Source organism: Antechinus flavipes, chromosome 3 (assembly GCF_016432865.1).
Source record: "Antechinus flavipes isolate AdamAnt ecotype Samford, QLD, Australia chromosome 3, AdamAnt_v2, whole genome shotgun sequence".
Taxonomy (NCBI): domain Eukaryota; kingdom Metazoa; phylum Chordata; class Mammalia; order Dasyuromorphia; family Dasyuridae; genus Antechinus; species Antechinus flavipes.
Window position 1 is genome coordinate 18,566,507 of NC_067400.1, and position 13,343 is coordinate 18,579,849.

The 13,343-nt window shown below is 45.4% G+C and overlaps 2 protein-coding genes across 3 annotated transcripts in view; one reads left to right on the forward strand and one right to left on the reverse strand.

Moving 5' to 3' along the window:
- Positions 1 to 7,585, forward strand: part of SMC4 (structural maintenance of chromosomes 4) — a 39,956-nt gene extending 32,371 nt beyond the window's left edge. The window contains exons 21-25 of one of the 2 annotated variants that reach the window (XM_051983097.1): positions 56 to 238; positions 327 to 559; positions 1,141 to 1,324; positions 1,628 to 1,824; positions 7,356 to 7,585. In XM_051983097.1, the coding sequence (XP_051839057.1) occupies positions 56 to 238; positions 327 to 559; positions 1,141 to 1,324; positions 1,628 to 1,780 (753 nt within the window). In that variant the 3' untranslated portion in view covers positions 1,781 to 1,824; positions 7,356 to 7,585. Of the gene's footprint in view, positions 1 to 55; positions 239 to 326; positions 560 to 1,140; positions 1,325 to 1,627; positions 1,899 to 7,355 lie in introns of those variants that run through there. The other variant, XM_051983096.1, reaches the window with a different exon arrangement.
- Positions 7,586 to 7,638: 53 nt separating this feature from the next.
- LOC127552836 (uncharacterized) overlaps positions 7,639 to 13,343 on the reverse strand; it is a 29,266-nt gene continuing 23,561 nt past the window's right edge. Inside the window, exon 2 of the mRNA XM_051983099.1 lies at positions 7,639 to 8,392. Within this exon, the coding sequence (XP_051839059.1) occupies positions 8,293 to 8,392 (100 nt within the window). The 3' untranslated portion in view covers positions 7,639 to 8,292. The remainder of the gene's footprint in view (positions 8,393 to 13,343) is intronic.

Here is a 13,343-nt window from a genome sequence, read left to right on the forward strand (position 1 = left end):
TTGACATGCTAAAATTAGGCCTTCTCTAAAATTCCTGTCTAAAATAAAATTTTAGATTTCAAGAATATCATTGCATCCAATAGAAGATAATCCAGTTGAGGAGATTTCTCCTCTGAGCCCAGAGGATCTTGAAGCCATCCAAAGTCCCGACTCACTAACGAATCAGATTGCTCTTCTTGAGGCCCAGTGCCATGAGATGAAGCCAAACCTCGGCTCCATTGCCGAGTACAAGAAGAAGGTAATTTTCCTCCCTCACCGAGGGCTGCTGGGACCACTGATCTCCAGCCTCTCTGATGCTTGACTTGTCCGGGCTTCTCATGACACAGGAGGAGCTGTATCTGCAGCGGGTGGCCGAGCTAGACAAGATCACGGCCGAGAGGGAGCGCTTCCGGCAGGCCTACGAGGACCTTAGGAAGCAGAGGCTGAACGAGTTCATGGCGGGCTTTAACGTCATCACCAACAAACTGAAAGAGAACTACCAGATGTTGACTCTGGGAGGCGACGCGGAGCTGGAGCTGGTGGACAGCCTGGACCCCTTCTCTGAAGGGATCATGTTCAGGTTTGTTGGGGGGATAGAGGGAGCAGCGCCTGGCAGACTCTCGCTTCAGCCTTCGTTGTTCATGTCAGGAAACCAATTAGTAGAAGTTTTAAAGTGAGAAAATGGCGAGAGTAAATGCTGATTTTGGGTACTAAGACATCTGTTGGTGCCATGACTGCATCAGCCATTTTGCTTCTCTCCGTCATTTAAGTATCAGGGTATAAAACCTGAAGAATGGAGGCCTTGGGCTGAGCCACTTCCTTGGGTTGTAGCATTGAGAAAGGGCAGGCTTGGGTGCAGCTGTGCCTTGAAAGAACTGGTGGGAGTTGGGGAGTGGGTTCCTAGGAGTCCGGGCAGACCTGGTCTGGTCTGACCCAGTCTAAAGCACATCAGGCCGGGGGAGCTCTATGGGCAGAGAGAGACCCATGGGCAAGAGACAGGAAGTAGCCATTCCCTGAGCAAGCACCCAAACCTCACACCCTTGGGTGTCGCTGACATGGTCCCAACAGGAGATCTATCAACAGAGGGCAGGAGCAAAGTGGGGCACCTTTGATCAGTCTGGGGGTGCAGCGTTCTCACCTGACATTTTTCACTGTTTTCAGTGTTCGGCCACCCAAAAAAAGTTGGAAGAAGATTTTTAATCTTTCAGGAGGAGAGAAGACTCTCAGTTCCCTGGCTCTGGTTTTTGCTCTCCACCATTATAAGCCCACACCCCTTTATTTCATGGACGAAATTGATGCAGCTCTTGATTTTAAAAATGTGTCCATTGTGGCATTTTATATATATGTAAGTACACTGGTAAGCCGTATCTTTCTTAGAGTTTTATTGAGTACTGATGAGTAGGATGTTTTCATCTTTTGAAAACTTTGTTATTCACTAGGGATTGTATTAACTCAGATTGGTTTCCTCTATCTCAGTCATAATGCGATAAAATGTTTTTTGTAGAATCTGTACTAATGGAAAGGAGCAAAGATTTTGTTATTACAATTAACTGCTTTTAAAACATTTTAGGGACATTTTCACTTATGTAAATGTCTACCAAATGTTACTAATAAGTGGGAAACAATAACTGCTTGTTTCTTTCTTTAGGAACAAACAAAAAATGCCCAGTTTATAATCATTTCACTTCGAAATAATATGTTTGAGATTGCTGATCGACTGATTGGAATTTACAAGACCCACAACATAACAAAAAGTGTGGCGATAAATCCCAAAGTCATCGCGTCCAAAGGACTTTGCTGATCCTCAGTCTGTTGTGACCAGTTGGGGAAACGGCAATCAACAAGGTGTATTATTGATCTATTTTTATGCTCTTCCACTTTTGTAAATATATTTTCATAAACTGTTTTTATATGTCCAATTTTTGTTTGCATTTTTGTCACGCTTCCCTGATAGCAGCAGGACTGCCTGTTTTAAGAAAGGACCCTTTAACCAACCCACAGCAGATTGGTCCTCTCTGGTGCCCCAGATCCAACCTGATGGAGTGGAATGGGGAAAGAATGGCTGGGGTGAGGAGGAGTCTCCTCCATAACAGAGAAGTTTCCCTTACCTCTGCAGCGGACCTGACCAGCAGGGAGCATCAGGGCTGAGGAAAGAATGGCCCCATTGAGGTGCCCACCCAGGGAAAGAAGGAAAACCAGGAGGGATCTCCTCAGCCTGCTGGCTCACCCCAGCTCTTTGTGGCTGCAGGACTAGTCAGCTCCGTCTGGAGGGGCAGAGAGAGCTGGGGGGGACCTCAGGGACTATTTAGTGTGCCCCTCCCATTGGTCCCAATGCATTTTACATTGCAAGGGCACTTTTTAACTTCGGGTCCATCCCCCAATCATTCCATAATGAAGCTGTCACTGAGCTCTTCTTGGTGGACCAGACATCCTCTAGGGAGAAATTCAGATCCTTGGACTGGTATTTGAAATGATGGGAACCTTCCCAAAGAAGCAGGCAGTCAGCTTAGAACCACTAGTGATCATTGACTCTCCCCTTTGTCTTTCTGTTCCTCCAAGCTTGTTTGATATATCTTGGGCTGTAGCAAGGACATGGTGGTTCTGGGGTTCAAGCCAAGGTCTCCCCCAATAGAGCCTTGGCTGCATTACCCAGGCGTGGAGGGTTTTAGCCATGTGGAGACCATCTTAGTTTATTTGGCGTGACCCCAGAGCTTCAAGCTGGGTTCTAGCTCCTCACCATCTGGCCCACTCCGAGCAGCTCTCCTACACGGCCTGATGGTCCAGGGGGCTTCCTCACCCTGAGGTTCCCAGTCCCTGTGACATGAGGCAGGGCTCCCCCAAGCTAGCCCCCTCCGTTCCTAGGTCTGCCTATGAGATAGAGAGCCTCCAGCAGCTACACAAATCTAGAGGACCACTCACTACTTGCTCACTGAATGCTAGAGAACCTTTTTCTGTCTCTACCTAGTCTCCTCCTCCTGGTCCAAGTCCTCATAGTTTTTTTTTTGGTTTGTTTCTCAAATAAATCTTAACACATTAGTACCAATATTGCTGTACCTGTCTGCTCCCTCCTTAATTTATATTTTTCTGAGTATTTTTAAATGTTCCATTAAGGATCTTCCTAGGGTTGTTGGAAATTAGATTTTAAGGTAGTAATTTATAGAAGCATCTTATTTAAAAAAAAACAAGGTGGTAATTGTTTTAATAAATTCACTTGTCAGAACCCAACACAACCAGAATTGATACACCCAAGAGATATTTTATGCCATGCCCAATGGCATACTAAAAACACTTACCTGGAATACACAGGTATTAAAATTAAAGATTTTAACCCCTAAAATGTTAATCCATGCATGATGCTTCTATAGTAAATAGTCCAAATTTAGAGACATAGATTGGTAAGGTTTCCTGTGCATTGGTCAGTTAATTGTCCACTCTGCATTGGAGGGAACACGAATAGAGAATGCATTAAGTACTTGTAGATGCCCTACTAGAGTTCATGGTTCATGGTGACAGTCTGCGGGGTCAGCGTCATCCAAAGGGTCCTTCGATCAGCCTTCGAACCTGAGGTTGCTCACCTGACCAATCAGGAGGATTGGGGGGAAAGGAAGATTGCAATTTGATGTTGTCGAGTCAGCATTTAAAGGGGCTTCAGGTACTTTTGCCGGGCACATTTCTGCCCTGTTCCCGCTCTCCCATAAGTCCAGGCGGGGAGAGCAGGACTGCCCATCAATCAATGTCGCAAGCCAACTTGGAAAAAAAGAGATGACAAAAGATGCATTCATTAGGAAAATCAATTTCATTAGATTTTGGAAGCAATGTTTCAAAACTGCGATTATGGAAATTGGTGAATGACCAAAAAGGCCTTTTTTATGTGCCTGGCCCAGGTTAGTGAGTTCACAGGAGGTGAAAGGGATAAAGAAGCCTGGCCATTCATGTTTTGTGTATATAAGCTGAACACCAGTATCTAGATTATTTCAGCATCTCAGTAAAGTTTGGGTGGTCTAAAATTAAAGTTTCTGCATAAACAAAACCAATGCAGGTAAAATTAGAAAGCAGGAAATTAAGATGGGAGGAATAAAAAAAAGTCTATAATTTCTAAGAAATACAGGGAAATATACACGAATAAAAGTCATTCCCCAGATAATAAAAACTCAAATCAATGAAAAATGCCAGCTGCAAATTAAAACAGTCCTGAGCTATCACCTGCCAGCCATTAAATTGGCCAAGACAAACAGGAAAGTGACGTGCTGGAGACATGGGGAAGACACTGCTGTTCGAACTGAGAATTAGTTCATCCATTCTGAATGCAAGTATTCCTTCCTGTTACCTGGGCAGCTTTGAGAAACTTACTCAACTTCTCCAGGTATTAGTCTTCTCTGAGCTCAGAAGTTTCTTAAGCTCTACATCCTAGAAGCAGAGAAAGCACCAAGGAAGATGAAGGTGAAATTCACTCTGATTTCACATTACAACTCCAAGTGGCATCTTCCCTCAAAAGGGCAGATGTGCATAAAAATACACATTTTCATGATGTCTACCTACACTATACAGGAACAAAGAGTCACAGATAATTTGTAATCAATGGCTAACAGTTACTGGCTCTCTGAGGGGGAAAAAAGTATCCATAGATACAGATATGAGTTTATTATAAATTTTACTGATATAAAGAATGTATACAAATGTTTACAAATAACAATACGCTATACAAAACTACTGTAAACTCCATAGAGCTATTCGATTTTCATACAATGCTTTTGTTGATTTTTTCCGAACTCTTGTATCTGTAGCTAACCTGTGGTTGCAATTCAACCATGATTTGACAAATGGAGTTGCATCCCAATCTGCTAATTCTTTTCCCAGTAAATTTATTGTCATGAAATCTGATATGTGATCTACTTTTAAGCTACTTCTCACCTTGTACAAATTATATTCATTAAACCAAAACCTCTCTCGGCTTCAGCGCTACTGACGGCAATACTGCTAATTATCTTCTTTGCTTTTTGTACAGTTGCAGGGATTGGAGCATTGTTTGATTTTACATTATTATCTACAAAATTACGAAAATCATTCAAATCAATTTCATATTTTAAAATCTCACTTAAATGATACAAGTTTCTTTCACCAGCTATCCAGGGCAAAGTTAGTTCTTCATGAGGCCAAGTAGATGGTTCTAATAAATCAAAATAACTTAAAACGCTTTCATCATTTCTCTCCAATAAAAGACGCAAATTCATGTGCTGAATTATATTTTCCAATAACTTATTCCTCGGAAGAGTATTAAATTTATTTTTATTAAATGGAATGTCTTTAAACTCATCTGATTTAATTCTACCTTCAATTTGAGATTCATACTTTCCAGCACAAATCTTTAAATTTTCCAAAGCTCTTATGGTACACTTAATTAATTTCTGAGCTTTCTGAATGTTAGTTGATCTTGACTGCAACGCAATTGAAAGTAATGAAAATTCTTCAAGAATGTCAATCATTAAAGCAAGGTCCTGCAAGAAATCGATGCTAGCTAATCTCTTTGCTAAACCAGAATAAGAAGAACGAGAAAAATTTCTATATCATGCAGGATATGAGCACCATACAGCAGTCGCAACTTGTAGACTACATGCTGCCCAACTTGGGCCTAAGACTCGACCGATTTTAATAATTTCAAGTTCAAATTCTTTAGCTATCACTTCTAGTTCAGTTTGATTTTTATTGGATTGATGATAAATAGAATACGCTTTATCAAGAAACATTTTAAAATGATTAACACGTAATATTTCAGATATCGAATCATCAAGCGATAGCTGCAATCGATGATTTAGACAATGCCAAATGATTATCTTGGGAAAGTTTTCCAATATCTTCAAGGGTACTCCAGACCTCCTTCCCAACACTGTATTAGGACCATCAGAACAAAAGGCAATTAAGTTGGCTTTCAAATATTCATAATGAAAGCCACAGTCATCTAAAGCAGATAATGATGTATTGAAAATACACTCTGCAGTTGTTGACACCAATTCTTTTAAAGCAACAAAGAGCATGATAGGGGATGGAGCAGACCGAATTGCACACTGGACATAAATCACCAGGGTGCTTTTCTTTGAAATCGCAGATGTTTCGTCAACAAGAATACAGATTTTGGCATTCTCTTCTATGAAATTCTTAAATATCTTCACCTTAATTTCTTTTGCGATGTGCTCCGCTATTCTTGTTGCACTGTATCTTGTATGTAAACAGTTCCCTATATCAACTCCTTTTTCCTCTTGTGATTCTATCACCCCTTCAATGTCAGATAAAGGCCTATTACATTTGACTAAACTATAAACGGTATTGAAAACTTTTACCGTGGCATCAATGTTTTTGTTACTTGGTTTAGGAACAAAATTGGAAACTGAATCACCAGAAGAAGATTCTTTCAACAAATCTTGAATTTTATTATGGGCTTTTGAAACATCATGTTCTCTCATTTTTTTCCGTAGAGAAGCTTGTCTAGTAATTTTATTACTTCCATTTGGGGTTACCAAATAGGCGATCCACTCTTTGGAGACGTGGACGTGCTTTTCTGCTCTCGTTCCTAAATGCTGAACTGTGGAACAATCCTTACATCCTAATTTACCTTCACTTATCTCAAGCCATTTGTACTGTTCTGTGAATAGAAATGCTTGCTTTTTGTTCCAACAATCTGGAAGTACCAAATTATCCATCTCTTCCTTTGAGAAACACGATGGCTTTTCTTCAATGAAAGGTTGTTCAACGGACTCAAAATTGGGCTCTTTTAGCTTCCAAGCTCCACCATCTTCATTCACCTCATTTTCTGTGTCTGTTTTCACCTTTTTCACATTTAAAAAACCAAATAGATCAGTCTATTTGGCATTTTCGGATCAGAATCTGAAAATTAATTTTATACCACATTAGCCACTTCCAGGTAAAAACTTCTTTATGTAATTTCCAAAATAACACATTTCAAGTTACATTATTTACTTTTTCAAAGTACAAGTGTAACTTCAATATAAGTTGCTATTTCTTGCCAAATCCACTGTCAGTATTTAACTTTACTACCACCAACAAAGAACTTCACAAAACTCTGATCACAGAGACACGCTGGGTGACAGACCGCCTGATTCAGCAATCGAGTCACTCATGTCATTAAAGAACAAGTAGCTTGTCATGAAGATGTAGTCATGTTTTCTTTTGCATTTATGAGAAAGATTAAAGAGAATAAAATGTATTTGGACCCTTGACTTGTTCCTCAGTGACATGTGCAATTCTCTGAGGACCTGGATCAGTCTTTGAATCCTAGATGAAGATTCCAAATGTTTTCAAGCTACAGACACGAAACACTTTTTAAATTTAATTAAGATTCATTTCTTCTCGTCCTTTTCCAGATAATCCACAAAATGATCAATCAAGCCCTCATTTGTAACATCTTCACTTTCTGTAAATACTGTATATACTATTGCCATGCTTTATTTGAAGGACCCATTGAGACGCCACTCTGGACAGAGTTAGGAAGATGTGCTGTATCCTCAGTATCATTAGAGTATTTCTGTCATACAGGTAAATATGACTTCCAGAGCATGAATAAGAATGAAACAATAAAATAATTAGGAAGTGATGAGTTTTGAGCGTTTATTAAGTTTGTTTTTAATACAATTTATTGCACTGTAACTTGATACATCATTTAATTTCAAAGAATGGTTGTATTTAACTATGAGCTCGCAAAATTCCAGGAAATTTAACAACAGGCTCTCAGCAGCCAACACAAGCCAGTTAAAGCAACTACAGATTGTAATGGCCATAAACGGTTTGGGTATGAATAGTTCACTGCCCACTCTCCTGTTCAAAGTAAAACTTCTTTGTAAATGTTAATACACTAGCACTTTATTGCCTCACATCTATAAAACAGGTCGTTATAAAACATTAATTATATTTCACAGCCTCCACAGAAGACAAACGATACTGGCCACATTTTAAAGTCTCAGGGAAACGCCCGGGGAGATTTAGGGAGGAGAAAGAGGCCTGGGAACTCTCAGGAGGCCCCGCAAAAAACTGGGGCTCTCGCCCGGCTCCTTTCATCCCACGCGGGCGGACGCAGCCGCTCTTTGCTCCACCGCCGTCCGAGAGCAGCGTCTGCAGGTGGCAGTTTTGTGAAGAAGCCGGGCTCCGGCTGGAGCCGGTTTGGGTTTGGGGGAGTTTGGACCGGGTCCCGCCCCATGGGACAATCATCCCAACAGCCTCACACACTGCTCGGGGAAAGTCCTTCAAGATCCCTGGGAAGCCCCTTCCGCTTGCATCTGAGCGGATTTTCTTTTTAAACCATCCCTAAAGCCAACAAAGATCCGAACTGTTCTGCTCCGGAAAGTCCAAAGCCCAACACCCAGAAGCCCCCGCGCCTGGCACCGGGTCAGAGCTGACCCGGAACCTAAGCCCTCCCCCTCGGGGGACACACGCGGAACTCGGGGAGGGCAGGTAGGGGGCGTTCCAGAACTCACCTCCAATCCACCTTCTGCCCCCCTCCCCCCCCCCCCCCCCCCCCGGCTGGAGTCTTGCTGCGCTCCGAGGCCCGCCCCTCCCCTCTCAGTTCTTCAGGGTCTTAATCAAAAGTGAAAACGAATCATCCTCCTCAGCTTTCCAGCACCGGACCCCAAAACCAGGCACTCCCCCTCCCCTGCAAGACGCCAGCCCTGACAGCGGGATGAGGGGGGAGGTCCGGGCCACAGGACAGAACGTGCCCCCTTCGGGAAACATCTGGGAAGCGCCTACTAGGGGCCAGTCAGCTCCTGACTGCCCGGGCCCCCAACTAACGTTGGCCCAGTGGGGACAGGCCTCCTGAACCCACAGGAACTCCCAGGTGTCAGGAGCCAGGTGTGGGGTGGCTGGGGGGACCCAGGGGATCTCACTGTAGGTCCAGCCCCGTCTCCCCTGGCCTCTTCCTGAAAAGGGAAGTCCCGCTGGGCTGGCCAGTATTTACCAGGAACCCTCACCTGGCACAGCGGGAAGGAGGAGGGGGGAAAGGCCAGAGAGGGCACAGACAGAACAGGGGCAGGAGGGAAAGTGGAGATATGGGGAGGAGGAGAATGAGGGAGATGGAGAAGGGGGAAGAAATAAAGGCAATGGGGGGAGAAATAGAGCTATGGGGGAAACTGAGATAATGAGGAAATGGAGATATGGGGGAAATAGAAGCATGAGAGAAAATAGAGGTATTGGGGGATAGAGTAAGGGAAATAGAGACATGGGAAAAATAGAAATGTGGGAGAAATAGAAATATGGGCGAAACATGATGGGATAGAGCTATGGGGAAAATAGAGGCACGGGAGGAAATAGAGTCACCCGGAGGAAATAAAGATATGGGAGGAAACAGAGGTATGGGAGGAAAGAGGCAATGGGGGAATAGAGGCATTAGAGAAAATAGAGGCATTGGGGGGAATAAAGCTATGGGGAAAATAGAGGCATGGGAGGAAATAAAGGCACGGGAGGAAATAGAGGTATGGGAGGAAATAAAGGCATGGGAGGAAATAGAGGCATGGGAGGAAATAAAGGCACGGGAGGAAATAGAGGTATGGGAGGAAATAAAGGCATGGGAGGAAATAGAGGCACAGGAGGAAATAAAGGCATGGGAGGAAATAGAGGCACAGGAGGAAATAAAGGCATGGGAGGAAATAGAGGCACAGGAGGAAATAAAGGCATGGGAGGAAATAAAGATATGGGAGGAAATAGAGGCACAGGAGGAAATAGAGGCATGGGAGGAAATAAAGGCATGGGAGGAAATAGAGGCACAGGAGGAAATAAAGGCATGGGAGGAAATAAAGATATGGGAGGAAATAGAGGCACAGGAGGAAATAGAGGCATGGGAGGAAATAAAGGCATGGGAGGAAATAGAGGTATGGGAGGAAATAAAGGCATGGGAGGAAATAAAGATATGGGAGGAAATAGAGGCACAGGAGGAAATAGAGGCATGGGAGGAAATAAAGGCACGGGAGGAAATAGAGGTATGGGAGGAAATAAAGGCATGGGAGGAAATAAAGATATGGGAGGAAATAGAGGCACAGGAGGAAATAGAGGCATGGGAGGAAATAAAGGCATGGGAGGAAATAGAGGCACAGGAGGAAATAAAGGCATGGGAGGAAATAGAGGCACAGGAGGAAATAAAGGCATGGAGGAAATAAAGATATGGGAGGAAATAGAGGCACAGGAGGAAATAGAGGCATGGGAGGAAATAGAGGCATGGGAGGAATAAAGATATGGGAGGAAATAGAGGCACAGGAGGAAATAGAGGCATGGGAGGAAATAGAGGCATGGGAGGAAAGAGGCATGGGAGGAAATAAAGATATGGGAGGAAATAAAGATATGGGAGGAAATAGAGGCACAGGAGGAAATAGAGGCATGGGAGGAAATAGAGGCATGGGAGGAAATGGAGGCATGGGAGGAAATAAAGATATGGGAGGAAATAGAGGCACAGGAGGAAATAGAGGCATGGGAGGAAATAGAGGCATGGAGGAAATAAAGATATGGGAGGAAATAAAGATATGGGAGGAAATAGAGGCACAGGAGGAAATAGAGGCATGGGAGGAAATAGAGGCATGGGAGGAAATAAAGATATGGGAGGAAATAGAGGCATGGGAGGAAATAAAGATATGGGAGGAAATAGAGGCACAGGAGGAAATAGAGGCATGGGAGGAAATAGAGGCATGGGAGGAAAGAGGCATGGGAGGAAATAAAGATATGGGAGGAAATAGAGGCACAGGAGGAAATAGAGGCATGGGAGGAAATAGAGGCATGGGAGGAAATAAAGATATGGGAGGAAATAAAGATATGGGAGGAAATAGAGGCACAGGAGGAAATAGAGGCATGGGAGGAAATAGAGGCATGGGAGGAAATAAAGATATGGGAGGAAATAGAGGCATGGGAGGAAATAAAGATATGGGAGGAAATAAAGGCATGGGAGGAAATAAAGATATGGGAGGAAATAGAGGCACAGGAGGAAATAGAGGTATGGGAGGAAATAGAGGCACAGGAGGAAATAGAGGCACGGGAGGAAATAGAGGCACAGGAGGAAATAGAGGTATGGGAGGAAATAGAGGCACGGGAGGAAATAGAGGCACAGGAGGAAATAGAGGTATGGGAGGAAATAGAGGCACAGGAGGAAATAGAGGCATGGGAGGAAATAGAGGCACAGGAGGAAATAGAGGCACAGGAGGAAATAGAGGCATGGGAGGAAATAGAGGCACAGGAGGAAATAGAGGTATGGAGGAAATAGAGGCAATGGGGGAAATGGAGGCATGGGGGGGCGGGGAGAGCAGTGCCGGCTTCTCCCTGTCTCTCCCCCCTTCACCCCTTTCCCCCGACGCCCCCCCCACCCTCTCGCCCCCTAGTCTGCCCAGCACACAGACTCACATCGGCCTGCGCTGAACAGTTCCCTTCGCCCCCGGAGCCGCCTCGTCCTCCCCTAGCTAAGACCCCAGCCCGCGCCCCGCCCCCATCCTAGTCCCAGAGCCCCTGCCCATCTCCTTCAGAGATCCACTGCGCAGGCGCCGTATCTTTCAACTGCCCGGCAACCGCCCACCCAGAGTGGCGGGGCGGAGTCCGGGCAGAGGGGCGGGGTCGAGGCTCAGAGCCTGAGTGAGTCATGACACTGCGCAGGCGCCAAGGTGCTGGCGGGCGGAGCGGCGGGAGCGCCTGGGCGGGGAGGGCCGGCCTTTCAGTCGCCCTTCCCCACGCACACCGGCGTAGCAACTCCGGCACCCAGCCTGTAGCTGCGGGGGAGAAGGCAGGTTGGGAAGTGTCCCTGTGAGTCAATTCTGTCCCCGTCCGTGCTGCCCCTGAGCCCACGGCTCACACCCCGGCTGGGGCCCTGGACTCCTTCCCGCAGTCCGGCTTCGAAATGGTCTAAGGGCCGTCCGCAGGACTCTACTGCGGGAGTCAGAGCAATGGTAGGAGCATCGCTTAAGCTCCTACTGCATGCGGGGCGCCGCGCCACGTGCTCGGGCTCCAAAGCAGCAGCGGCCCCGACGGGCAAATAGCGCGGGGTGTGGGGTCGGGGCCTTCAGTGCTTGGTTTGGGGGCGGGGAGGAACTGCATACGGACGTACATATCTGTATAATTTTAAGGAGGGCTAAAGGGGAGCTACGGAAGTAGACGTGAGTTTCAGTGCCCATTTGTGCAAGGAAGAAGTGAAAGTGAGGGACGCGGCCCCGAGGGACAGCCGTGCGGGTGAGCCGGCCATCTTTGGGAATATACAAAATAATTATTAAGTTGTATTACTTCCCCCATAATGTATAATTATTGTTTAATATAACAATTACGTATATATTATTGTTGTATTACTTTATAATGACAAGATAATAATATATATTCTATTACACATTAATATATGATTTAGCAGTTTTAGCCATTTCCACAACAAAGCATGTGTGCGTGATGTTTGACAAAAGGCTAAAACTGGGAATTATGCGCTTCACATGGCCCACTGAATGGCCTCAGACCTGTAGTCAGGAAGTCCGGTCTGGTTCTGCCTTGCGCACAGCTCCAGGACCCACGGGTTTCTGGGCAGAGCTGGTGGGAGGGAATCCGGGGGGCGGGTTCTTAGGCCCTGAAACATCACTAGGACACCTGGTACCCAATTTCCCTCTGCGCCTTTGTCAACTTTAAGCACCTCATTATTGCTCATTGGCCCTGTGATGGCTGACCCACAGGCGACAGTATGAGTAGCCATAGCATCCCGGCGCAGCATAGTCTAAGGGAGGAAGTCCCTCCTTTCTACCTACCTCACTCCCAGGGCCGGGCAGGTCCCGCAGAGCGTCACTGCTCCATCTTCCTGAGGGCCGCACTCATCCTTCCCAAACTGGTCTCCTTCCGGAGCTGCTTCAGGCTGAGAAGGGGCAGGGCTGGCCCTGCAGCGGGCTCCAGGGGCGGAGGGTGTGCCAGGGGCACCCAGGGCCTGCTGGGTCTCAGGCTCGGGTAGCAACGGGGATTCAGGCTGAATAAGTAGTGGGAAGGATACGGCTCGGAGCCTGGGAGAGACAAAGCTCGTGAAAAGGTTGGCCCGGAAACATGAGTGAGGATGCCCTGGCAAGTAGAAGCTTCTGTTCCTCAGTAAAAGACTTGGGAGAGTCCCTAAGTACTCGGTTCCAGAACAAATAAGGCGTTGGGAGGAAAACATGTCTGTAACACACGGCACAAACCTGAATAAAACTGACTTTTCCGTTGATGCAAAACACAATATCCCCTTAAGTTACATCCCTCTAAGAAAACTGATTGTACTAAAATTCTCTTCTTTAAACTATACTGAAGATGTTTCGGATTTCATTCCAATAAGCAGCCTCAGGTCCCATAGATGGTGTATTAGTAGCGACGTATTCTTCCATCATTTTAAA